We start from the raw sequence: 26046 nt of genomic DNA, 5'->3' as shown, positions 1-26046 counted from the left end.
ACCCTTGTGGTCCCACCAAATACATAGCATAACCTTAGCAGCATGGATATTCGGCTTTGCCGTGGATGTTGATGGTTGGCCGGGCTTCACATACGATTTCTTGCGCTTTGGGTTATCATAATGAATCCATTTTTCATCGCCAGTGACAATCCGATGTAAAAACGACTTCTTTTGGTGGCGTTGAAGCAACATTTCCGACATGCAGAATCGACGTTCGACGTCTCTTGGCTTTAATTCATAAGGCACCCAATTTCCAAGCTTCTGGATGAATCCTAATGATTTTAATCGTCTGGAAACGGTTGCTTGATCAACTCCTAATACTTTTGCAAGTTCTTCTTGCGTCTAGCATGTATCTGCGTCGAGCAATGTCTACAATTCTTTGTCTTGAAGTTTGTTTGGCTGTCCGGGTCGTTCTCCGTCGTGCCACTTTTAAACCGTGCAAACCACTTTTGGCACGTTCGTTCGGCTAAAGCATGGTCACCATAAACGTCCAGTAAAATACGATGGCTTTCGGCAGCACTTTTCTTCATGTTAAAATAATGAAGAAGAACTCCGCGCAAAAACACTTTATCTGGTACAAATTTCGACATTTTCAAATGAATGAAACAAATTGTTGTTCACGCTCAAACAATTTATATCTACTGAAAACGACGCGAAATGGCAGTACCTTTGAAATGAATATAGCCACAGATGAATACGACGCGAAATAATACTAGTAGAGCCCTCTCTTAGAAAACCGCACGAATTAATGCATACATATATACGCAAAAAAATTAAACAATTAATTGAGTACGCAGGTGGTAAGAAACTGAATTTTATTGTTAATATTTATGATGTGCTACTATTTGTTCATTTTATACATATGAAAATATTTATTTCGCAGAAAAAAAAGTAAACGTCGGTTGCCCCCTATAGCTATAATAACCCTCACAAAAAAGCCCATCCATACAATAATGTGATTTTGATCGGTTAGTTATAGTTTATCAACGTTTCCAACAAATAAGCCGCTTTTTGGTAAGAAAAGAACCTGTGCAAAATTTCATATCGATATCTCAAACGTAGAAGTGATTTGGAATATATAGTCGACAGCTAGAGAAACTTAAATAAAATTCTATGTAATTATTAAATTTAGTTGTAATTATTTAATCATAATGCATACACACTTTAGAAAAAGTGCGAGTTATTTAGTTCAGATGAAATTATGTCTAATATTTCGTCATATCAGTAAATCGTGCCGACGTTTATATAGTGTATGTACACAGAGCTTCAATCATTAAGACGCTTGCGTTTATTACTAATAGATTTCATTAATTGTGAAGTGAAAATTTGCATACTGATATATTTGACCTTTTAACAAAAGAAAATAGGCAGAAAGCAGAATTAATAATAAATTTGATAAGCACGTGAAATGCGAGAGAGGCGCAGACACATGCAAGGAAATATGAAGGCGCAAAAACTCAGACAGTTTAAAGGTGAATTGTAAATATAAACATGGACTTAACATTAAATTATATTGTAGAGAAAAAGTCGAAAAGAAATGAAAACGTTAAGCTTAATTTCAAACAAATACGACTATACACGAATGTGAGTGATACATAATATAAAAAAAATTATAATAGTACAGAAAAAATGCATCCTTTATTACATTTTCAAAGACAGATGGTACGTGTAAATATTTCTCTATACGCAAATGCCTACAGAGCCTAGTAAATTAACGGTAAAATTTAATTTAGATAACGAAACATTTGTTTAGAATTGCACAATTTGTACGTGAGGAATGTGGGCATTCGTAATTTAATAGCATTTTATTTCAGAATTTTGCTAGAACATCAACAAATTCAGTACGATTGCTTACCAAACGGTGACAAATTCAGCAATAATGTGAATATGTACACATATATGTATTAGGGTGGAGCGAAAAAAAATGTCTACTTTTGCTTGGCCTAAGGGTAAAATTTCTAGATATAAAGAAAGAAAATTTTTGGAAAAAATTTATTTTTTTAAAATCTAGAGGCCCACTCACTTTTAAAGTAACTTTCTAGTTAAAATTTTTATGTCTTAAATAAATTTTGATAAGTGTTCTAGAAGCTGTGGAGAGTGCTCTTTCTGGACAATTAAAAGTTATCAACTTAAAAAAATTTTATGTGGTCATTATTGGAGTTTTAAAAAAAGTCTTAAACGACAAGATGCTTTCCTTAAGCGTTAAAATAAAATTTGAGTTAAAAACCGTCAACCTCGGTAATTTTTATATAAATGTGAAGAGTTTAAAACAAAAAAAATTTGTCCAAAAATTTTCTTTTTTTATAATCTACCTTTGTTTGTTAACGAAGCCATTAAGCCAGAAATGGACTTCACCTAAGAGGATGATTTTTCATTTTACAGTAGCCAACGGAGAACGTGAATTTGCGTAATCATATTGGACAATTTCCAAGCATTATACCAAACTGAAACGTGGCATGATGAAATGACAAACCTTACTAGACACACTGACAAAATTTGATACAAATGCATAAACAAACATGGCCGCCACGAGCTATCAAAATCACGTCATCTCTATTGGTAGACGCTGTATGAATGAAAAATTTTGTGATAAGTTTGAAAGTGCGCACCAAATTTTTTGATAGTTAAGGTATTAGTGCTCTCCACCAAACGAAAAAATTCTTCTTTTGGTATTTTAAAGATTATTTGGCATATTTGGCAGTTGACACAATTAGATAACGCTTATAAATAAATAGAAATAGATACATACATATGTATGTACGTATATGTTTATAGACAATTCCATGAAATACGCATATACCGAAAAATTGATATTTTGTGGTTAGTTCGTTAAGTTTTTTAAACGTAAGCTTTTGTTATAATGCTTTAACATAAGTATGCAATTAATATTAATACATACGTACAAGTATGTGCACATATGTATGTATGTTATTTATAAGACCACTGTTGGGGAAAGTAGCGCTTTAAAAGAAACATAATTATGTATATATTTACAAATTGTTCAGTGATAAGAAAAATTATTATTGCAGAAAGATCGTAAAAGTAAATAAAGATAATGTTAAAGTCGCTAGCATCTCATTTGCAAAGTAATTAATTCGGTTCAGCAAATAATAGCAACAGAAAAACTAACTTTATCAGCCAGCCGAACGCTTTGAATATTAATTATGTGACATACATACAAACATATGTACACATATACATTCAAATCTTTGCTGATATAGCCGGAAAGCAAAATATTATTTAAATCCCTGCAGCGAAGCATTTAACTAGCCGGCAAAGTTACCACAAAAAGAAGTTCCTTAATGAAATTAAACTAGTTAGAAAGTGGTTAGATTTAAGCAAATTTATTTACTAAGTTATTTTCGCTGTTCACGCGTTGCAAATTGAGCGAATCGAACAAGCTATACCAGATGTTCAAATAAACTGGGAGCATTTGTATGCAACCCTACGCTAACATGTCTGCTGACGCATGGGCAATTGTGTAATGCTTCTTTTTTGGTAGAGAAATAATTTTTGCCGCGTCAAAACCCCTTTATTTGGTTTTCTCTAAACTATTATAAATGATTTCAAGTCTTATGTTTTTAATATCAAAAAAAACAAAAAAAAACAAATTTGTATTTTGTCATTTGCGTCACTCACAAACGTAAAACAAAGCTTGCTAGCGTTGAAGAAAGCGGTCATACGAGTACATATGTGTATGACTTTAAAGTTAACCGCTATTCTCTTGTACGAATCCAACTCGATAACTATCTTGTTACTTTTACATGATAATTTTTTGACAAGAGGAAAGCGCGCTAGAATAGCAAGCAGAGAAATGGCGAATGAAAGATAGCTTTTATTAGAATAGAGATTTGTTGTTCTACATAAACAAACTAGAGATTTATTTTGTCTACTTATGAAGTGATATGTTTATGAGCGATGTTTGACAACTGCGAACTCGTAGAAAGTACGAACTGATTGCATGATTGCGGTTCATACTAGTTGAAAAGTATTGTATATGTAACCAGTTGTTTTGACTGCCGGGATATTACTACTTAACTACACGTTGTATATATAAAACATTAATGTACAGATATGTGCGGAAAATTGATACCGTTTTGCGGTCGTACCACTCACTATCACTTTGTATTGTTGTTATTATTGGTTTTGTTTTCAACAGTCCGCATGTAAAATGCGTACATTGAAAAGATTCGCTTTGTTTATATACGGTACTCTCGATTTTAGTTTTTAAGGCAATTAAAACGCATCGGGTGGAGATTAAATCGAAACTGAAATCTAAAATACATATAATCTGTACAGGAGTATATAACTTACACATGTATAGTCTATTTATTCGAACTATTACAATATGCAAATGTATACACAAAATGTTCTCAATACATGCATAAGTAATGTGTAATATTTTAGAATGCCGTAAAAGTCGTTTATTGGGGTGGCGTAAGTCACAAAAGTATTTATCTGGTCACACATGTGAAAATCTAATATTTAAAATTTAAAAGCTAGTCACAACGTAATGCTGTAAGTGTTAAGTATTGTTGATTTATTTTACAATGACATTTGTCAGACACTAGCAGGTAGGGTTGCTTTGCTTTTAACGGCGAAATGTCGGTTTGTTAGCTAATAGCGAAATGTATGAGATTGCTGCTCATGAGAAGTACTACAAACAAAGGTATACAAGCTGATCGAATTTGACTCGGACTATTCAATTTAAACTGCGCGCGCAAACCGAATCAATACAATTTTTTTTAGATTGATACAATATTTTTAGGTTAGTGTAAAGTTTGAGCTCCATATGTTAATTAGTGTGTGTTTGACAGCTGTTTGTTTACGACATGAAAATTTTGTTTGGCGATTTTGACGATGTAAAAAATTTAACAACGAGTTTGCTTGAAATTTTGTGGTTTCTATGAAATTATGGCTATGAAATCGCTGAAAACGGCGCAGAAGTGTTTTGCGGAGTCTCCTTTATCACGAACAGAAGTACAATATTTGAGTGTCACAAAGCATAAAGAAGCATGCTCGTCGTGAAGACTTTGAAAACTTGTCTCATGCGCGTCTTACATTTAACACTGTTAATGACGATTACATCGAAAAAGTTAAAGAAACAGTACTTGAAAAGTACAGCCGTGTTGCTAACAGAGTGATAGCAAAGGATTTCAACATCTCTTATGGATTCAACATATTTTGGTTATTGTTTTGGGTATTAAGCGTGTCAATGCTGGTCTCGCAGCAAAAGACCTGAAACTTTTGCAAAAACGACGTCGAATAGGAATGCGAAATATTTGCTGAGAACCCTAAATTCATCAAGCGCATCATTACTGGTGACGATGCGTGGGTTTATGAATATGATTTTAAAACTGTCCAACAATCTTGAGAACGGCGCTCTAAAAATTAACCGAAAAAAAGAAAATTCGCTGAATGTACTGCAGACTATCCCAGCCAAGTTTATAACAAGTGTATGAAAAATTGGATTAAGTAGCGTTGGCATGTTTTGATTGGCTCGGGTGCCTATTTTGAAGGCCATAATACAGATTTATATTAAAATAGCTAAACTGTAGTTTCTTTTCAGTCCGGTTCAAATTTGACCAGCTAGTATACTTTTTCGAATCACTTAACAAACGAAGAAAATATTCGCTTAGAAAGACACAACGTAAAAACAGACTATTTAGCAGACGTCAGCAAGATTTAATTGTTACTATAATTGGTTTTTCTAACGACTATTTGCCGAAATTATGTACGAACAAACATACACACATATTGTGTAAATTAGCAGCAATTTAAGTGGTCAGCCAACGCAAGTAAACGACTATATGTGAACTGTTCAGCAATAATGGCAATAAGAATGGTTGTAAATGAGTTAAAAAGTACCGACAACTACTATACACCTAAACAAGTATGTAAGCAACGCAAATATGCAATAAATTGAATGCAAATAGTAAAAAAACACGTGCTGCAAGTTCGAATGTAAGATCAATGGATCACTGAAATGAAAGTTTTTTGCATATAAGAGTTTGTATGCACGTAATTGCACGTTTCCTTCCAAAGCGTCTAATATGTCAAGCATTGTACAAACAGCCTAATTTGAATGTCCGGCACATGCATATTTATATGAATGTATTATGCATTGAATAGCGATCACGTGTCACGATCAATCAATTTTCACATTTAAAGCGACTTTATGTGGGCAGCTCATTGTGAACGTGTGGCAGAAAACAAACCGGAATGTACAAGGACGCATGCAGTTGCATGGGCAACAGTAAATATGTTTATTTATAAATATACATACATATGTAAATAAGTAAACCGAATATTATTTTGTGGTTTACTGTCTGCCCACCTCATATGTACGGACAATATCTTTTGGTAGAGCATTTTTTTCATCATATTGCTAAATATATTTAATAAAAATAGATTCAATTACATTTTATCAAGAGCCACTCTCTGATAATAGATATCAGTTAGTTTTTGTTGCTTTTATATTTTAATTGCATGCATTAAAGCACAGTAATGCGTAAATGCAAACTGGAGTACTCAATAACCAACTGCGCGGTATCAATTACCATAGAATTATAACGCACTGTGGTTTGACTAGTACTCAAATATCGAGGTAAACAACAGGTGTCATAATATACACACGTTACTCAGTTGTTTTCAGCAAAACATGCTATTTAAATAATTGCATTTGGTTTACTTTAGTTATATTGACAGACTTTTACAATTTACTCGTTAGGAATGGCTGGAAATTAAGTGGCACAGCAGCTAAGAACACAGCATATTAGCTGCATTTATTTGCTACCTAGTTATTAAAAATTACGATACGTATTACGATGCACACCCAGTGTGAAATTAAAAAAAAATTTTTTTTTTAAATTTCAAAAAAAAAATTTAAAAAATTAATAAAAAAAATTTAAAAATAAAATAAAAATTAATATATAAAAATTAAAAAAAAAAAATTAATAAATAAAAAAAAATAATAATTAAAAAAAATTAATAAATAAAAAAAATCATATTTCCATAGGTTATACCTTTAAAAATAACATACTAAAACTTTAGATCGATATTTGAAATAGTTTTTGAGTTACAGCCTTTTAAATTGTAGCCGCTCAGTTTAATCGACTGCATTAGTTTATCTTTAAACGCGCTTTTCTCAAATATGGTAAGAAGCCATGATCTATTTCCATAGGTTATACCTTTAAAAATAACATACTAAAACTTTATATCGATATTTGAAATAGTTCTTGAGTTACAGCTTTCTAAATTCTGGCCGCTCAGTTTAAGCGATTCCATTAGTTTATCTTTAAACGCGCTTTTCTCAAATATGGTAAGAAGCCATGATCTATGGTCTACAATATTTATGTACATTTTCAAACATAACCGCTAAGATGCGTTTCTTAGAACTTTCTTAAGTACAAAAAAAAAAAACATTTTCAACCTGTTTTTAATATCACTTCAGTCTCACGCTGTGCCGGCATAATTTTGTAGCAAACACAGTTAAATTGCAGTAAGGCTTCAGGCATTTAAAACATATTAATTTATTCTTTTTTTGCAAGTGTAGCTGATGGCACTGGCTTTGTTCGCTAAGTGATTGTTCGAAAAGCACTGTAATGTACCTGTTGGGTAGAGCTGAGAGGTTAGTGATGGCAGCTATTTCTTCGTGTTTGGCTTCCTTAGTTCGCATTTCACATTTTAGGGAGCGAGATCATTAAATATTTTTCGGTCGTCTGAAGGACAAAATGAAGATCAAAGATTGTTTTGCAGCCAACCGCTTCAACTATGTATACTGCTTTTAACAGCACTAAATTAACCGCAGTTAACATAATAACATTTGCTGTAATGTAAAGTCATACGAAAATTCGAAAAAGTTAGCGGATGTACAGTCCGCTGTTAATATCCATTGAAGAAATGCATGTTGTGTTACAGCATTAACTTAACCTCAACAACTATTTTGAATAATTTTTTCCGCAACTTATGTTTCATATTTTCAATTGTAAATAATATAAGAGCTGCTATTTTTTATTAAGCTATATGTAAAATATGGCTACCATTGGTATCCAATATAAAGTTCTGTGAAAAAATGTGCTAGAAACCTTACAAAACTCTGTAATAATAACTGTTGGATTTTAATATGCTTTTGAATATAGGTATGTATGTATGTTTGACATTTGACTTCATCAATGTACGAACTTTTTTATTTAACACTTGATGCTTCATGATGCCGATCAGGTTTACACTTAACATTAATGTAGGTAAAGGAAGTGCTGTCATACAGGTATACATATGTGCATATTTTTTTCAAATATAAATTTTAAAAAATTCCAGGTACACATTGAAAAGCAATGGCAGACATGCGTTTGCCATAAGCGAAGCCGCAAAATTACATGCAACACGTACAGTCAGGTTCACAACTATATAATAGTGGCAAGGTGACAACCACTGCAATATATGAAAAGCGTACGTGATGTCAAACTGGCATACTATTTACACCATTTACACCTGCACATGCATATGGCGAACAATAGACAGGCAATGAGCGGCGTCTATAGAAAACGTAGCTCGTAACGTCTACGGGTACTCGTAAAGAGAATTAGCTAAACAAACTTAAATGTATTTATATACACATATAGCAGTACTCTTCAAATTGTTGTGTCTAAAAATAGTAAAGAATTAATCATACATTGATTTGTTTTTATACATAGCCAAGTCTATCGCACAGCGCGTGGAACAGTGATGAAATACAAACACTTCACTCGCTATCAAGGGGCTTGCTAAAAACACGATGCCGGTTTACTACGCAGTAAGCAGAAATTGATACGCGTTTGTGTTAAAGTGGGGCACATCAAAGGCAGTATTGAACATATGTACATATGTACATAAGTATTAGAGAACAAAAAACAAAATTATATATGTATATAAATACATAAGTATATATACCAACATGTTGATTTTTATTTATGCTATAAATTTCAGTTTTACGTGAGCGAAAAACCAAATAATGTAGAGTATGTATATGTTTATGTACGTTCGTGTGAATGTAGATGCTTAACCAGTTGAAGCACGCCCATAAATATGTGCCAAATATACCGCATATGCTGAAAAAAATATCGCTAAAAACCGGCTGTGATATGTTTTATTATATATGTACACAGATATTCAATTGCAAACATACATAAATAAATCAATTATTTTTAGAGAAGAAAAAATTGACAGTTAAGTGGCAGTAGAAAAAAATTATGAATGAATTATTATGAAAAATGCGGTTGAACTAGTTTTTAGACTCACTGTGGGCGAAGCAAAGTTGGTAATTATAAATTATGTGTGTAGATATATAAATAGTTTATACTATGTGTTTGTAGCGTTCAATAAACTCAGCTGTTAACAAGAATATTAAGATAAACGTAAACCCGACTGCAAGTGCTAAAGAGTCAACGAGAAGTAAACAGAAGTCAAGTTGAAAAAAGCAAAAATGAGGCGTGTTGATAAAACAAAAATTTTGTGCACAAAGTGTTAGATGAAAATCGGAATGCCACAAAAAAAAATTGTTTACATTACGAGCGGCGACGTCTCAAGCAGTTGGTAGCAGATTGAGACAAGCGAAGGGGTCTAAAAACAAGCGCAACGTCAGTAATGTTTACACAAGTGAATAGACCAAAAGAACCAAAACTTAATAGTTGAGCAGTAAAAAATGGACATTGAAAAACATATGCTTTCAAGTAGAAAATCAATATTAAAAAATAACAAATACAGCAGCGGTGAAAATTGCCTCGTAATGTCAATAAATAATGCAATTGAACATTTACCATAGTAAGGGAAATACATTAGATGCGCTGACGTATGCATGTTATAAATACGTACATATGTATGTATGGATGCATATGTACTCTATGTGATTTGTTTAATTAAAAAAACAAAAAATTTACATACAATAACTTCGTTCAGCTCGATACTTTTGTATGGCTACTATATGCTATAGTTTTCCGATGTGAACAATATATTTGGAGAATGTAGTGTTGCATTGGAAAATAAGAAGAAATTGATGTTGAACGATGAGTTGATATGGCAGCTACTATAGTGGTCATATATCAGCGTTTCCAACAAATGAGCAACTTGTTGGGAAGAAACGGACGTTAGCAAAATTTCAGATCGATATTTCAAAAACTGAAGAACTGAGTGTATACAGACAGACAAACGGACATGGCAAAATCGATGCCGCACATCACGCTGATCATGTATATATATGCACATACATATAACTATGATTTTCACTCAAAAGCTACTTTTAAATTTTACTATATAGTTAATTATAGTCAGTAATAATAATCTTTCTCCTAGAGGAACCTTGATTTAATTGTTATGGTGAAATTCATAAACCATCCTATAAGTATCTACTTAGCGTTATTTAGCGGTACTTAACATTTCTTACCTGTTTTTTGTGTTCTTTTTTGTGCAAATTACAAACAAAATGACGAAGCTAAATTATTGTATTCACAAGTTTATTAGCACATCAAAAATGATACTAACAAAGCATGTGGAAAAAGTAAGTAGCAAGAAGACTGCGTTTTTAAATAAATAAACAAAGGAAGTATATGTACATCGACAGCTGGTATCCGATTGAAGGCAATAAAAACATTCACCATTTCAGGTGTATGAATGTATGTATATTCTACGTGAAATACGAAATCGACATAACAGATACACAGGCGCCAAATGGTAGGAAGTAAATGATGCGACGCATATAGCAAAAAAGAAAATATACAGATCAAAATTATAGCACAAAAGGAGAAAGGTTATGCATACTATAAAATTATAAATTTTTTTTTAATGTGCGTTCATAGTATTATTTACGCATTGTGAATGTACAAGATATGAAAATGTTTTGATTACTAAATACATTTTAAAGCATACATAAGTATGTATCTATGTACATAATTTATAAACAGGTATTTAGTTATAATTAAATATTTAGTATACAATTTATAAGTATGTATTTAAAAAAAATATTAAGAATAAATGATTAAACAAATGTGTATGTATAAAAGTAAATTAATAAGAATAATTAAATATAAAAAAAAAACTGAAAATGCAGTTCGCTCATGAAAAAGCTTTATTTACGACGCAAGGCATTCAGAAAAATATACAAAGTAGTGCAGTATATAATTGTTTCAGAAATGTCTACAATTGTATTCATATATGTATGTACATACTCATATAGGTGAATAAACTTTCAATTTTTATTGTGAATATCCGAATTTAAATACATCCATAGGTGGAGGCTTTTTTTCACCTTTTGAGACTTTTTCGGACCACTATAGCATATAGTAGCTGAACGATGAAAATCAAGTTCTTGCATTGAAATTTCTTTTTCTTTCTTTTTCGCAACCGAAGGTTTTTTTTATTACAATTACTATTATAGTAAACAATAAAAAAAATTGCCTTCGATATTACATAGAACCTGCATTTGGAATATTCATGAACAAAAATTGTATAAGAAGTGGTTCGTTTGGTAAATAGTAAATACCAACAATGTACTTACATAGCTATGCATTAAATTATAGTATAAAGCTATGACGTCAATGGACGTAAATGCATTGTATATACGTACATAAGTTATATAATTCGTGCATTCGTACAGACGGAGAATTAAAGTGTGAAGAAGTAAAGGATGTGAGGAACAAAAACAATTATTATAGAACTTTGATAAAATATATTGCTTAACTATTAAATCAGAGAAAGAAATATAAATACAAAAAATTGATTTTCTTTCTAAAAAATTATATCACCATTTGAATTACACTAAATGTTAAAACTCGCTTAACGCTCAACATGCTCATTATTTGAAGAACCTATCTGTTTATTTTGGAAACTTTTGTTTTGCTTTTAACTTCGTTATAAGAGCCATAAGTGACTACGTGCCGTTGCAAGAGCACAGTGTAACTGAGCTGACGTGTGTGTCGACAACATGAAAATGGCGTCAATACAAAGACGCAAAAACCGGAACCACAAGCAGATGCAGAGGTGGTGGAGTCCGACAGTCTTTCGAATGCGTTGCATATACATAAGTAAGTACATTTAGCTATGTACATGTTTATACTAAACAGAAAAGTCTAGCAAAACAAATGAGCTAAACCCAAATATATTATTTGCGGTTATTCGTAATACCAAATATGAGCAACAGCATTCAATATATACCTTAGAAATTCCTGTGTTTACCAAGGCAAGCACACAATTTTATCTTCTCAGTTCTCTATTTTACTTTCGCATTGTCCAAAATAGCGCCTGCGCTAACATCGTCTACTCTTGTTATGTTCTTTTCTAAGCTTGAATTGAGTTGGGAAAAACAAATGGATTATTATATATTCTATAGCAAAAACTGTATTGTTTTTTTAAGGCCTGTATTATGTAATGTGGTAAAAAAAAATAAAATTTGTATATTATTTAAGTAAATAATTTCGGGCAAATAAAAGGCATAGTAAACTGTAGTTCGCACCACACAATGACACTGCAAATAAGCGAAACAATACCAAATTCTAAACTATTCTACCATTGAAAAGTCAACAAATACAGAAGTAAATAAGAAAACGCAAATGCAAAAACATGAAACTAGATAAGTAATGGTAAGAAAACTGGTATGTACCTATGTAAATAAAACACAAACACAAAGTTAGCCACGAAGAGATACTCGCTGGTTAGACGCCGTTAAAAGGTAAACAACACTTCAAAATACCAACTAACAACACCTAGCAAATGTAGTTGCTAAAAAATTGCCAGACAAAATGACGAGAAAGCTTTCAAAAATGGCTGCTGAGTTGAGCGGCTTCTAAAATAGCAACGATTTATTAATATCGCAAAGGCAAAAAAAAACATGGAATTGATTTGCGACTTTTACACAGATACTTCTTATGGACTTATTAACAATATAAAATACATGTATGCACAATTGTCCAAATACTTACCGCCAAGCAAATCTTCACCCATTTTTGGTGGAGTCGAGGTCATCTTGTTGGATTTTAGTATATGTGTGTGTGTGCTTTTTGGGCGCTTGATATACGCAGTCTACTTTTAATTCCACACTTTTTGTTTATTTATAAATGTATCACTAATCTGCGGACGGCTGGATATGTGCGTTATAAATCTATCTGCTTTGTAGTGAGCGTAAATACTTTTTTTTAGTGTTCGAAATGTAATTAAAACAAGTGAATACAATTAAAACTCTCAACCAAAGAAATTTTTCGAAGGAGGTGTCTAATCAAACCAATAATTTGGTTTTAATTTAGTTGAGGCTACCACTATTCAAACAATCCGTTTAATATTGAAAAACACGACAGTTTTTTAATTAAAAACTTTGCCTCAACTGGTTTTGCAGGCTTGTGCGAGCACTATTTTTCACAAAATAATTCTATTTTCAAAACTATAGTATGTAATAGAACTGATACTGCAATTTTACTTTTGTTTAGTAAAACGCCTATAATATCCCTAATGCGTTTTAAATAAAAGTGTTCGAAGCGATTGGTATATATGTATATATATATATCGCGATTTTTTAAGATTTCTACAAATATTACCGTTCGCGGCGAACGCAAGTCAACGAATGGCACGAAGCGACGACTTGTGCAAGGAACGAGCAAAATTTATTGAATTTATAAAATATGGCCATATAGATAAAAGAAAGTTTCCTAAAGACATGTTTACATGCAAGAAATGTAGAAATGTACACTCAATTTCATATAACAACTTGATATATTTTTATTTAGGTCTTTTACTAATTGAGGTATATTGTATACAAACTCTACAGTAAGTTAATAATTTAACTTATTAAATCTGGCAGCATTTTACTAGAGAAATAAGTTTTATTTATGTATATTTTTAATAACACGTAATTCAATTAGATTTTTTAATTATGTGTAAAATTTAAATGTTACAAACTATTTTTTTTATATATTATAAACAATTTGTTGGTAAACTTGCGTCGAATATCAAATCAACTTGTTATCGTTCTATACTTTCTGTGACATTCGTAAATATGCATACACACATACACAGCAGGGAATTAGCAGAAAAAACAACTAGCAAAATAACAAACGTGCCCTTTTTCTTTACCAGCACAGCAATTTGTTCCGCCTTCAATTTCGTTTCATAAAAATGTTTGTTAAGATTAATCTGTAAAAAAGACGACAGTTGAGTATCGTTAAGATCGAGAATTTAGGTTTGTAGCCGTTTTTTAGTACATAATTACAATAACTGTGGAATTACGGTGAAACATGAGAATCGCGGATGTGCTCCGCCGGTTGGATGCATATCCACGTACGCTCGAGGATTTTAGTGTGCGCACTGTAAGCGGTGCTGCGGGTAAATTTTTATTAAATTATAAAGAAATTCAGCAAATTAATTTCCCCATTTGATTTCAGTTACCTTAATCAGTACCAGCATCATTGTTATACTGATATTTCTAGAATGTATTGCCTATATGCGTCCGAACCTCACAGAGGAGCTGTTTGTAGACACTACCCGCAATCACAAGCTACGTATCAATTTGGATTTAACAATACACAATTTAGCTTGCAGCTGTAAGTAATTAAATTTCATTTACACGTTTGATTTACAATTATTTTTGTTTTTGTAGATGTCTCACTAGATGCCATGGATTCTTCAGGTGATCAACATCTACAAGTTGATCATGATATTTTCAAGCACCGTCTAGATTTAAAGGGTAATCCTTTGAAAGAAACCGAACCCATAAAAGAAATTGTTGCTGTGTCGCCATCAAATAAAAATAGCACCTGTGGTAGTTGCTACGGCGCTGAACATAATAGTACCCAGTACGTGTCATAGATATATTAAAAGATTTTTAAGGGGAAATTTGAAAGTTTTTCTTCCCATTTAGGTGCTGCAATACTTGCGAAGAGGTGTTAGAGGCTTATCGCCACAGGAGGTGGAATGTGCAATTTGATAAAATCGAGCAATGTAAGGACCAGTTTAAACGCAATGATATTGACGCATTTAAAGAAGGTTGTCGAGTGCAAGGCCACTTAGAAGTCAATAGAGTAAGTATAAGTGCCGATAAATGCAATAAGTGTAGTAAATGTTGTTTTTAAACAAAATTTCAGATGGCGGGTAGTTTCCATATAGCACCTGGCAACAGCTTCTCCATTAAGCAATTTCATATACATGACTTTCAATTCTCCGATGTGAAGCTGGACCACACAATTAATCACTTGTCTTTTGGTGATAAAATTGAATTTGCCAAGACGCATCCGCTCGATGGGCTACATGTTGAATCAGACAAAGGTAAGTGAAGTGAAAATTCGCACATTTTTCAAACCAATCTGAAATAAGTTTTTATATCCATTCAATAATACCTTATTATTCGTTATTCAAAAAAAAAAATTTCAAAAACAAAAAAATATTTTTTTTTTAAATACATGTTTATTAATATGTAAGTAACTACTAAACTGAAGTCCATTAAATGATTACATAGAACTTAGTATTACGTAAAAATCCCGAAAATATGTTTGACATGTCGTTGTTACATGCATGCCTTACAAAATGATTTATTTTAGCAACGAATACCGGTACCAATAGCCATAAATGTACCAAATGTTCCTCCACCCTGCAACATTACTTTTCCCACATTGTTTATTAACTCACGTCCGCGCAAACCATACCTGCAAAGTAGACAAGTTATTAAACTCCCAAAAAATTTATATTTGTCCGAATTGAAATCTTTGAGCCGCATTTTGCTAGCCCATTATGTAATTAAATGAAGTTGCATCAGCCGCTTTGTTTTTAAGCCCAATACTAACCGTAATGCGGAGAAGCCGCCAAAGAGTGCACCACTTGCCATGCCCACGCAAAAGCCAATTGTGAATCCAGTCTTCATTTTATCAAAACATGATGGGCCTTGTGCTTGGCCATAAACACCACTAGGCAAAGGCATTATATTTAGATGGATATATTACTTTGATTAGTAAGTGTGTTGCACTTGAAATTATGTTTTTGTTTATCGGTAGACAAAAGTTAATTTTAGTTTGTCCAAATTAAAGCGTAAAATTATATATTCGCAAATCGTTTTGTTGTTTTCAACCGATTTTATGACTTCCAGAATTTCTTCCATGCAAATTACACTCGATTTCGTACGGTGCCGTTTAATTTTTTTGTGTTAGAAATGTCATAATGACAAAGAGAAAAATGACAGCGAATGTGCGATACTGAGCAGAAAAACCACAGAGAACGACAAAAATAAATCACCGAAAATAAATTTAACATTCTGCGCTCAGGTTAGCAGTAAAAATTTAAAATTTGTTAATTATCCTTAATTATATTTCTAAACGATTCAATATTAAATATATTGTCAATTTTTAAGGAAAGTTTTGTACAAGTTAATAACTCATGGTAAAATTAGTCTAATGAGATTGATTAATGCACAGCGCCCTCTAGTTGTGACATATTGTAATTTGGAGAAGAAACAGTAAATTTAAATTTTGCACTTCCTTAATAATTTTCGAAAGATATAATTGTTTTTGTAAATATGCATATTTATATATTTTCTTTATAGATGTAAAGAGTGAAATGTATAATTACTATTTGAAAATCGTGCCTACAATGTATGCAAAAGTGAAGAGCCCACCCATACATACCAACCAGTTCTCAGTGACGCGCTACAAGAAGGACCTTTCGAATAGGGAGCGTGGGATGCCGGGCATTTTCTTCAGCTATGAATTATCGCCATTGATGGTAAAATATGAGGAAAAGCAAAGGTAACACCAAAAATTTTCCTTTTTCTTTTTGAGTTCATGACTGAATATTTTTCTACGTAGATCGTTTGGTCACTTTGCCACGAATTGCTGTTCTATAATCGGTGGGGTTTTTACTGTGGCCGGGATTATTGCCGTCTTCCTGAACAGTTCGTTAGAAGCACTTCATCGTAAATTGGAAATAGGAAAGCTGAGTTAACAAAAAACGCGATGCGCAATATTTTTTACGAAAATTTTCAAATTTATTACATGAATTTACCAGACTGCAGGTTATAATTATAGACCACTCACGACTAATTGCCGCTTCCTTTTAAATACATGCGTATATATGCCTTTGGAAGCATTTGCGTGCACATTCCGGTGCTATGTTTTTTAAGAATCTCTTCAATCTATTATATGAGCTTAACTTTATGCTTGGACAATTCTAATTTTTGTTTCTATCAATTTGTATTTTGCTTCTTCGTGTACATGTTCAATATTTTTTGCTGTGTATGATTAATTTTATAATATTGACTATTCAAAAGGTGTACATTTTGTGTTATGTTTTAGCTCAAATTCGCATAATATAATATTTATATAATATTCAATATCTTTTGTTTTTATTTTAAACTTTATGTGGTACGTTTGCCTACAGATATGAAACCAGATGTATTGGAAAAGTACTTAGCATTATTCTCAGTTTGAGATTTCTCAGCCGCTTGTGGATTTACGATTTCCAAACCTTGCAATGGTGTAAAAGCGACACTTGAAGCTGTACCAGAAATTTGTCGTTTCACAGTAGTGCTTCCACCGTAGACCTGCTGTTTCTGTAAATTCTTTTGTAGCGTTTTGCTAATTCGCACCTTGGTTTTTTCATCAACTTGTGGTAAACGTATGCGACCGGTGCCAGTTTTGCCAATTGTGCCGCGCGAATAGCCCAAATCCCCTTGGTAGGCATCCTCTTCGATCTAAAAAGTGTTTTGTTTTTAATCAACTCATAATTTGCAATAAATTTCGAAATCTGCCCACTTACATCACCAAAGTTCATGCGATTCGCTTGTTTGCGGAATTCAGTAAGAGCATAACGCTCCTTCATCTTACGCACACGTTTGCCACCACGTTTTTTCTTGCTACCCTCGATGGGCTTACTTAATGGTTTGATAAATTTGACTGGCGGTGGTTCCTGCAACTTATCCAACTTTTTTTCAATATCCTCCTTGAACTTTAAGCCTACTTCGCCATGCACACTCTCATGGCAAGCATCAACACGTGCAGCGAGTACAGCCTTAGCTGCAACTAAACGTGCCGCTTTTCGTCTGAGATCCTGTAAATATATAAGAGATGTCTGAGAAACGTCAATAATGAATATTTTATAATATCTACTAACCGGTGGAGTATCTTGCACAATCTGTGAGAAGTAAACGTAGCCGGTATGTGGTAGCATTTGTGTTTTGGAGAAACTATAAATATTTAAAATAAGCCAAGGTAGTAACAAAAGTACTATAAATCATTTACCCTGCTAAAGTTTTCTTTTGTGAGCCCAATACTTGCACGTTACAAGCAGGCATTTTCGAAAGCTTTGTTAATCCGCCGGCAATACCCAGTAATTTTGCTGCGGTCGATGCACCAATGATCATTGATAAATTGGGTGCAATAAAGGTCATACGACTTTCTACGTATTCGTAAATATGAGATTTGTAATTATTTAAATCAATAGCCATTTCACAAGCTTCATCAATCTGTGCCTTTTCGGTGGGGGTCAACTCAGTGCTAAAAATACAAAATATTATTTGCTGTATTTTATAAGCTATGAATGTAAATATTCAGACTTCCACTTACCCTTGCGTGGTCGAAGCTGTCACTGAAACGATCATTATGGTTGCCTGCGTTAAAATGGCTTGCAATTTCTCATTATTCTTTACTTGGTCTAGATCATTGCCCAATTCCTTTACCGCATACAAATATTCAATTTCGCCAACAATCAACGAGTCTAATTCAGGAAAACGTTTTTGGTATTTCTCTTTGGAAAATTTGTGTATAATGGCTAAAAAAAATTAAAAGGTCATTTTAACTTCAAAATTCAGCAAAATAATTTACGTGCTAATCTTACAAATTTCATTATCGATATCAACCGCAATTGCATTGGCTTCAACAATTAGCTGATACTCTGGATCGGACTCCACATTTCCTAGCATCTCCGCAGAGGTACGCTGTCTACTTCCATACTGCTCAATTTGTTTTAGCACGTACTGTAGGCGTTCAGAATCACGCAATTTACAAAGATCTCTTATGGATTGTACCTGCACATCAACTTCCATTAGGTTAAGTTGTGGCTTCAGTAGCTTTTCTGATATCTCTTGTGGTTTTTCTGGCTCATCTTCTTCATCCATCTGCACGAAATTGCATTTATTGTTGCAATATAAATGTTGAAATTTTTTACTTACATTTTGTAACTCGTCCAAATCGTTATCATTGTCTTCTTCTAGATCAGCTAGCAGTTCATCGGCTAAAGACATTTTAAAAAGTTTAATTTATATTTTAAAAGAATATTTAAAAACACTATACTGTATTCAATAATTGTTGAAAAACGTTTACAACGCGTTGTTTGACAACTAATAACGAAACAGCTGTATTTTGGCATTTGCTTGCGTATGTAAACAAAAACATTAGACTGTGTTGCCAAATACGTATTTGAAAGCGTTATAGAATAAATTGTACAAAGAGAATTATTGTTACGTTTTTATTAAGTTTAGTTTAGGTTATAATGTCTTGTTCAAATAAACGGTAAAGATTGTTATTTATAAAATTGTAATTACTACTCATATATATACGTGTTTAATAAAAATGGGGTAGTGCTATTAAAGACATTTCAGCGAGGTATCACTGTAACGCAGAAATTCAAATGTCATCAAATTGCGCGGGTCTTTATCGCATTATGCGAAAATAAAACAAAAGCTTTGATTTCGTTTTGCGCAGGACATCATTTTCTTCCTAGTTGTCTAGTGTGATATAATTAATTCAGAGAAAAATGTCGAAGAAATTAAATAAAAGTGGTAGTGCCGGTACGCCTAATAATAATCTCTTCAAGTACTTTTCGCGTTCACCACGAACGCCAAATAATATACCCAAAACACCCAGTGAGGAGGAAACCAAAAAATCTGCAGCGGAGAAGGAGAACTTGCAAACTGGACGTGGCAATGAAGATAATGGACCTTTAGCTAAACGAAAGTTAGATGTTGGGGCTAATCAGAGCAAGCGTAAGAGTAATGCAATGGATGTTGATGAGGACGATGAAAGTATTATAATTAAACGTCCAACTTATAAAAGACATCGTATAATATTGTCCGATGATGAAGAGGAAATCAAAGTGAATAAAAACGGAAGTGGGAAGAATAATAGTGGCGATGACTATAAGCCAAGCGGCGAGGATAACACATGTAGTAGTGAAGACGATGATTCGTCAACACTTGCTAAAACCCATACTAAGGTTGACCATATATCAGGTCCAACATATATCTTCGGAGTTGTTTATTAATCTATTTATTTACTTTTTTAAGAAAACTGATGAACCAACGCAAAAAAAACCTAAACGGGAAAAGAGTAGTTTCATGGAAAAGTTATCAGCTTTGCAAGCCTCAGCAACTATCTCAGATGCCAAAGCGACTGCCAAAAATGATGCAAAATATGAGAAAATTGTGTGCACAACGTCCACATTGGACGAGCCAGTAGTGTGGCCACATCAAAAGCTTGATTTTTTGCAGCCAGATAAAATAAAAGATAAGAATGGCAGACGCCCCGACCATCCGGACTATGATCCCACTACATTGTATGTGCCAGACAAATACTTGAACTCTTTATCCCCTGTTAGTGGTGGCAAAAATATGCTTTTAATATTTTCATGAACTCATTGATAATTGGATACATTTTCAGGGTGTGCGTCAATGGTGGGTCTTGAAGTCAGATAACTATGATTGTGTGCTCTTCTTTAAAGTGGGTAAATTCTATGAGCTATATCATATGGATGCGGAAGTTGGTGTGCAAGAGCTAGGTTTCGTCTATATGCGTGGAGAATTCGCACATTCCGGTTCGCCGGAAGTAAGCTTCGACAAAATGTCTAGTATACTCATTGACCGCGGCTATAAAGTGGCACGTGTGGAACAAACTGAAACAACTGAAATGATGAGCGAGCGTTGCAAAAAGATCAAACCTACGAAATTTGATAAAGTGGTGCGTCGAGAAATATGTCAGATATCCAATCGTGGTACACAAGTCTTTGGAACGCAATGTCAGATAACACCACATTACCAGCCCAATTACATGTTGGCTGTGGTCGAAAAGGTAGTAGCATTTTAGAATTTTAATTTTAACATATATTTATTTAATATATATTTTTTTTATATATTTATATATTTTTTTATATATTTATATGTTTTTTTATACATTTATATATATTTTTTTTATATATATTTTTTTTGTGTTTGATTTATATATTTTTCTAAATATTTTTTTATATAAATTTGTATTTAATAAATTTTTATTTTTTATTTTTTTTATAATATTTTTTTTTTATAATATTTTTTTTTAAATACATATATATATTTTTTAAATACATATATATTTTTTTTAAATACAATACATAAATATTTTTTTAAATACATACATATATATTTTTTTAAATACATACATATATATTTTTATTAAATACATACATATATATTTTTTTAAAATACATACATATATATTTTTTCTAAATACATACATATATATTTTTAAAATTTTTTTTTTTTTTTAATATTTTTTTATAATTTATCTTTTATTTCTTATTCTATTTTGGTTTTATTTATTTGCTATTTTATTTTATTTTTTGATAGAATGAGGTCAACTCCAGTAAATATGGCATTTGTTATGTAGACACTTCAATAGGCGACTTTTATACTGGCGAATTTGAAGATGACAAAAACGGTTCGCGTTTATTAACTTTACTCTCGCATCATATGCCAGTTTTGGTATGCTAATGAAAATAACTGGAGTTGTAATAAAATTAATTAATATAACTGCTCACTACATTTCTAGTTAATTTTTGAACGTGGCTCTGTTTCTGAGCGAACACAGGAAATATTCCGTACCATGCTTTCCGGCATACTCAAAGATCCATTACCTGCCAATGGCTCAAAAGTATGCAGTGCTGAAAAGACACTGAAATATCTCGCTGAGAATTATTTTGCCAAATTTTCAGAAGACTCAACTAGTACAGATCTTTGGCCATTAGCGTTGCGTACAATGCAATCCGAAACTGATCATTTGGGTTTAACGCCGCGTGATGACTGCAAGCTAGCATTAAAAGCGCTGGGTCAATGCATATTATATTTGCAACGTTGTCAACTAGAAGAAAAGGTGCTGTCGATGGCACGCTACCACCTCTACACTCCACCAGACATATTGAATGAGTCGTTAAATGATGCAAAGGGACAAGCAGTGCAGCAAAAAGCCGCTCGGCGCCGCCATATGGTCATAGATGCTACGACGCTGGCCAATCTACGTATTACCGGCGAAGAGTATTCACTACAATCTACACTAGATAATTGTTGTACGAAGTTCGGCAAACGTTTGCTGCATCATTGGATATGTTCGCCGAGCTGTGAGTTAGAGGTGATTGTCGAACGACAACAAGCAATTACCGAACTAATAGAGCACAATATGGCGTTGCAAGATTTACGCGCTTTGTTGGCGCCAATGCCTGATTTCGAAAGACATCTGGCGCAAATACATTTATTCGGTAATAAGCGTATATCGCAGGATCACCCGGACGGACGTGCTATACTATTTGAAGAGAAGTTGTATAATAAGAAAAAAATACAAAACTTTATTGGCATATTGAAGGGATTCGCAGCGCTAATGGAATTGCCAACGCTTTTTAACGGTTTTGAGTCGCCACTTATGAAACGTTTGACGCAGTTGCAGCCAGCTGGAGGCTTTCCTGACATGGCAAAAGAATTGGAATTTTTCAAGGTACAATATGTGCATGAAACATTTTTTATTCCCCGAATAGAGTATATTAAGTTGACCACTGGGTTTGTAACACCCAGAAGGAAACGCCGGAGACCCTAGAAAATATATATCTAAATGATCAGCGTGATGAGCTGAGTCGTTTTAGTCATGTACGTCTGTCTGTCTGTCAGTTTTTAAAATATCGATTTGAAATTTGGCACACGTTCTTTTGTCCCCAAGAAGCTGCTCATATGTCGCACCACTATAGCTTATAGCTGCCATACAAACTGAACGATCGAAATAAAGTGCTTGTATGGAAATCTTTTTTTTTTGATGAGATATCTTCACGAAATTTAGCATGAGTTATGACTTAAAACAATAATGCAATCTCCGAAGAAATTGTTCAGATCGGATCACTATAGCATATAGCTGCCATACAAACTAAATAATCGGAATCAAGTGCTTGTATGGAAATCTTTTTCATTTGATGAGATATCTTCACGACATTTAGCATGAGTTATGACCTAAAACAATATTGCAATCTCAGAAGAAATTGTTCAGATCGGATCTCTATAGCATATAGCTGCCATACAAAATGAATAATCGGAATCAAGTGCTTGTAAAGAATTTTTTGTATATATGAAGGGTATTATAGCTTCGGTGCAACCGAAATTAACGTTTTTTCTTGTTTAGTTCAGTTTTATAAATGTAAATTCTAACATCTGCCAAACAGAATGCTTTCGATCACGAGACCGGTGCGCAAACCGGTGTAATTGCACCTGAACAAGGCGTGGACGCAGATTACGATGAGGCATTAGCGAAGATTAAAAACATAAATGACACCTTCAAGGATTATCTTATTGAGCAAGAGAAGTTCTTTGGCTGTCGTTTAACACCTGGTGGCGAAAAGAATCGCTTCCAGCTTGAGGTGCCTGAAAATGCAGCTAGGAAGGCGGGTAAAGCCTACCAATTGGAAGGTCAGCGGAAGGGTAACAAGCCTGTGAGACGCTTCTCAACGAATGAAACACGTGTAGGTTACTATGTGCACAATTAAACACCGCAATTTTTGTGACCAGTATATACTTACCACATCTATTGAATATTGCAGTCACTTTTAAAGCAATTGCAACATGCCGAAACCGAACGTGATGTCATACTAAAAGATTTATCGCGTCGTATTTTTGAAAAATTCTCCAAACACTATGAACTCTGGAAGCAATGCGTTGATTGTGTTGCCAATCTTGATGTTTTAGCCTCGTTGGCAGAGTACGCACGCGCACAACAAGTCATCTGTGTGCCTGAGCTATACGAGCAAAGTGCCGATAAGCAGCCGTTTATAGACATTGCAGAGGGTTATCATCCGTGCGCCGCTGCGGACACTTTCATACCGAATGGGCTCATTTTAGGCACGGGTGCGACAACAGCACCACTTTCCATACTAACAGGCCCGAATATGGGTGGTAAAAGTACGCTAATGCGGCAAGTGGGCTTGTTAGTAGTAATGTCACAAATCGTAAGTTTGATATGCATTGTAATTTTTGAAAATTGTGTTTATTATTCAACTTCAAGGGCGCGCATGTGCCAGCCGAGCATTGTCGCATTTCGCTGGTCGATCGTATTTTTACACGCTTGGGTGCGCAGGATGACATTATGGCTGGGCAGAGCACATTTTTGGTTGAACTAAATGAGACGTCGCTGATATTGAAGCATGCAACGGTTAACAGTTTGGTGCTGCTTGATGAATTAGGTAAAGTTTACAATAATAATAATTAATATGCAGCTGGAAATAATAGAAACTGCTTGTATATTTGCATTGAAACAGGACGTGGCACGGCCACATACGATGGTACTGCTATCGCTGCTTCGGTAGTCAACTATCTCGCAGATTTGAAATGTCGTACACTTTTCTCTACGCACTATCACAATCTTATTGAATATTTCCATAAAGACGAACGCATAACATTGGGTCACATGGTAAGTTACACATATCGCTATAATTACTACAATTCATTTGCTTTCAACACTTAATCTTTTTCACCACGGTCACTTGTAGGCTTGCATGGTGGAAAACGAGGATACCGAAGATCCCACACAAGAGACGGTGACATTTCTTTACAAATACACCGCAGGCGCATGTCCCAAGTCGTATGGTTTTAATGCCGCCAAATTAGCCGGCATGCCACAACTGATTATAAAGCGTGCTTATGCGGTGAGTTGGCATTTTTTATACTTTTCTGTTTGCGTCGACTAATATTAGAACTTTCAGCTCTCTAAACGCGTGGAGGCTATAGCTTTGAAACGTAAAGTCTTGTCTAAAGTTGTTGCTGGCGCCGGTGGCAACAAATGCAACGATCTTAAAGAAATTAAAAATTTACTTTTGCAGCTAAAAGCTTGTCAAGTTTGAACTATTTGTTTTTGTTTTGTGCTGGAATGTTTTTTGTTTGTTTACCTTACCATATGCACTTCTATGTATACGAACTTTTTAAAAATATAAATACATACCGAAAAGAAGCTATAATTCCATGAATATGAATACGAGTTATGATTATGCATAAATTGACGAACAGACGTAGACATGTAATTCGCGAAACGGTAAGTTTTTGAAAATTTAATAAGAGTTATAATATTAGAAAAAATTTTCTTGTGGTCCAATTTGTATTTTTTAAAAGCAAAATCGAGTTTATATTTCTGATTTTGTTTTTTTTCAAGTTATCAAAAGTTTAGTCGTGTTTAATAATACTGGTATGAGCAAGTTGGGCTGGTCATATGACGCTCTTTTCTGATTGCACGTTGTAGAATCAAGTGTTCACCACCAAATTTTGCTACAATAGCTGTAGTAGTTAGATAAAGAGAGAAAGAGAGCAAGAAAGTAGTTTAAGAGCGACATTAAACCGATCAGAGGGCAAGATCATGACCACTTTTCACTTTTTATACCCTGAACAGTGTATATTTAGTTTGCCACGAAGTTTGCAGCACCCAGAAGGAAGCGTCGGCGAACCTAAGTACCGTCTGTATATATGCGAACTAGTCCCTTAGTTTTTAAGATATAGATTTGTAGCTTTGCACACCTTCTTTTCTCCTCAAGAAGCGGCAAGTCGGAACCGCCGATATTGGACTACTAAAGCATATAGCTGACATACCAACTGAGTGCTTAAACTTAAGTTCTTGTAAAGGACCTTTTGTATTTGGGAAGGGTATTTTAGGTACGGTGTAACCAAAGTCAACGTTTTTTCTTGTTTTTTTTATCAACAATGTGAGCGAATTGAAAGTTAACGAAATCAGACAAATGTTTGTTACAACGAAGCACGTTAGTAACCTAAAAATTAAGTGA

General features: G+C 33.6%; 5 protein-coding genes across 6 annotated transcripts in view; 2 read left to right on the top strand and 3 right to left on the bottom strand.

The window, feature by feature from the left end:
* The window catches only part of BNIP3 (BCL2 interacting protein 3), a 29670-nt gene extending 16085 nt beyond the window's left edge, over positions 1–13585 (bottom strand). The window contains exon 1 of the mRNA XM_014230842.3: positions 12951–13585. Coding sequence (XP_014086317.1) covers positions 12951–12993 — 43 coding nt within the window. The 5' untranslated portion in view covers positions 12994–13585. The remainder of the gene's footprint in view (positions 1–12950) is intronic.
* Positions 13586–14027: 442 nt separating this feature from the next.
* LOC106614909 (endoplasmic reticulum-Golgi intermediate compartment protein 3) lies at positions 14028–17335 on the top strand. Its single transcript, XM_014230853.3, has 7 exons — positions 14028–14343; positions 14403–14561; positions 14618–14813; positions 14879–15038; positions 15102–15282; positions 16550–16751; positions 16812–17335. The coding sequence occupies exons 1-7, from the start codon at positions 14256–14258 to the stop codon at positions 16945–16947; spliced, it is 1122 nt and encodes a 373-aa protein (XP_014086328.1). The 5' UTR covers positions 14028–14255; the 3' UTR covers positions 16948–17335.
* On the bottom strand, positions 15401–16180 carry LOC106614910 (reactive oxygen species modulator 1). The gene is made up of 2 exons (XM_014230854.3): positions 15798–16180; positions 15401–15659 (listed from the first exon to the last, which is right to left on the bottom strand). The coding sequence occupies exons 1-2, from the start codon at positions 15929–15931 to the stop codon at positions 15551–15553; spliced, it is 243 nt and encodes an 80-aa protein (XP_014086329.1). The 5' UTR covers positions 15932–16180; the 3' UTR covers positions 15401–15550.
* On the bottom strand, positions 16967–19347 carry Prp31 (pre-mRNA processing factor 31). 2 transcript variants are annotated; one of them, XM_014230852.3, is made up of 7 exons: positions 19172–19347; positions 18838–19117; positions 18567–18771; positions 18243–18497; positions 18115–18187; positions 17761–18051; positions 16967–17695 (listed from the first exon to the last, which is right to left on the bottom strand). In XM_014230852.3, the coding sequence occupies exons 1-7, from the start codon at positions 19241–19243 to the stop codon at positions 17360–17362; spliced, it is 1512 nt and encodes a 503-aa protein (XP_014086327.2). In that variant the 5' UTR covers positions 19244–19347; the 3' UTR covers positions 16967–17359. The 2 variants fall into 2 exon arrangements, with proteins under 2 accessions (XP_014086327.2, XP_069967586.1); XM_070111485.1 differs by having other exon boundaries at positions 18838–19329.
* A 287-nt stretch (positions 19348–19634) lies between these two features.
* On the top strand, positions 19635–25242 carry Msh6 (DNA mismatch repair protein Msh6). Its single transcript, XM_014230858.3, has 11 exons — positions 19635–20214; positions 20285–20590; positions 20658–21065; positions 21599–21733; positions 21801–22736; positions 23449–23745; positions 23824–24228; positions 24285–24462; positions 24538–24689; positions 24769–24924; positions 24982–25242. Exons 1-11 carry the CDS (start codon positions 19756–19758, stop codon positions 25117–25119), a joined length of 3570 nt encoding a protein of 1189 aa, XP_014086333.2. The 5' UTR covers positions 19635–19755; the 3' UTR covers positions 25120–25242.
* The last annotated feature ends 804 nt before the right edge of the window (positions 25243–26046 follow it).

The sequence above is a fragment of the Bactrocera oleae genome, chromosome 6, assembly GCF_042242935.1.
Source record: "Bactrocera oleae isolate idBacOlea1 chromosome 6, idBacOlea1, whole genome shotgun sequence".
Classification (NCBI taxonomy): Eukaryota; Metazoa; Arthropoda; class Insecta; order Diptera; family Tephritidae; genus Bactrocera; species Bactrocera oleae.
This window is presented reverse-complemented; position numbering and strand designations above follow the sequence as displayed.

Excerpts from the sequence above, each read along its gene's own strand:
- LOC106614909 (XM_014230853.3), top strand. The coding sequence starts at position 14,256 with ATGAGAATCGCGGATGTGCTCCGCCGGTTGGATGCATATCCACGTACG. Across the intron at positions 15,039-15,101 it reads GCCACTTAGAAGTCAATAGA|ATGGCGGGTAGTTTCCATAT; the intron begins GTAAGTATAAGT and ends ACAAAATTTCAG. Across the intron at positions 16,752-16,811 it reads AAATATGAGGAAAAGCAAAG|ATCGTTTGGTCACTTTGCCA; the intron begins GTAACACCAAAA and ends TTTTCTACGTAG.
- Msh6 (XM_014230858.3), top strand. The coding sequence starts at position 19,756 with ATGTCGAAGAAATTAAATAAAAGTGGTAGTGCCGGTACGCCTAATAAT. Across the intron at positions 21,734-21,800 it reads CGCATCATATGCCAGTTTTG|TTAATTTTTGAACGTGGCTC; the intron begins GTATGCTAATGA and ends CTACATTTCTAG. Across the intron at positions 23,746-23,823 it reads TCTCAACGAATGAAACACGT|TCACTTTTAAAGCAATTGCA; the intron begins GTAGGTTACTAT and ends TGAATATTGCAG.
- Prp31 (XM_070111485.1), bottom strand. The coding sequence starts at position 19,243 with ATGTCTTTAGCCGATGAACTGCTAGCTGATCTAGAAGAAGACAATGAT. Across the intron at positions 18,772-18,837 it reads TGATATCGATAATGAAATTT|CCATTATACACAAATTTTCC; the intron begins GTAAGATTAGCA and ends AATTTTTTTTAG. Across the intron at positions 18,188-18,242 it reads CAAAAGAAAACTTTAGCAGG|TTTCTCCAAAACACAAATGC; the intron begins GTAAATGATTTA and ends AAATATTTATAG.
- LOC106614910 (XM_014230854.3), bottom strand. The coding sequence starts at position 15,931 with ATGCCTTTGCCTAGTGGTGTTTATGGCCAAGCACAAGGCCCATCATGT. Across the intron at positions 15,660-15,797 it reads GGCGGCTTCTCCGCATTACG|GTATGGTTTGCGCGGACGTG; the intron begins GTTAGTATTGGG and ends TCTACTTTGCAG.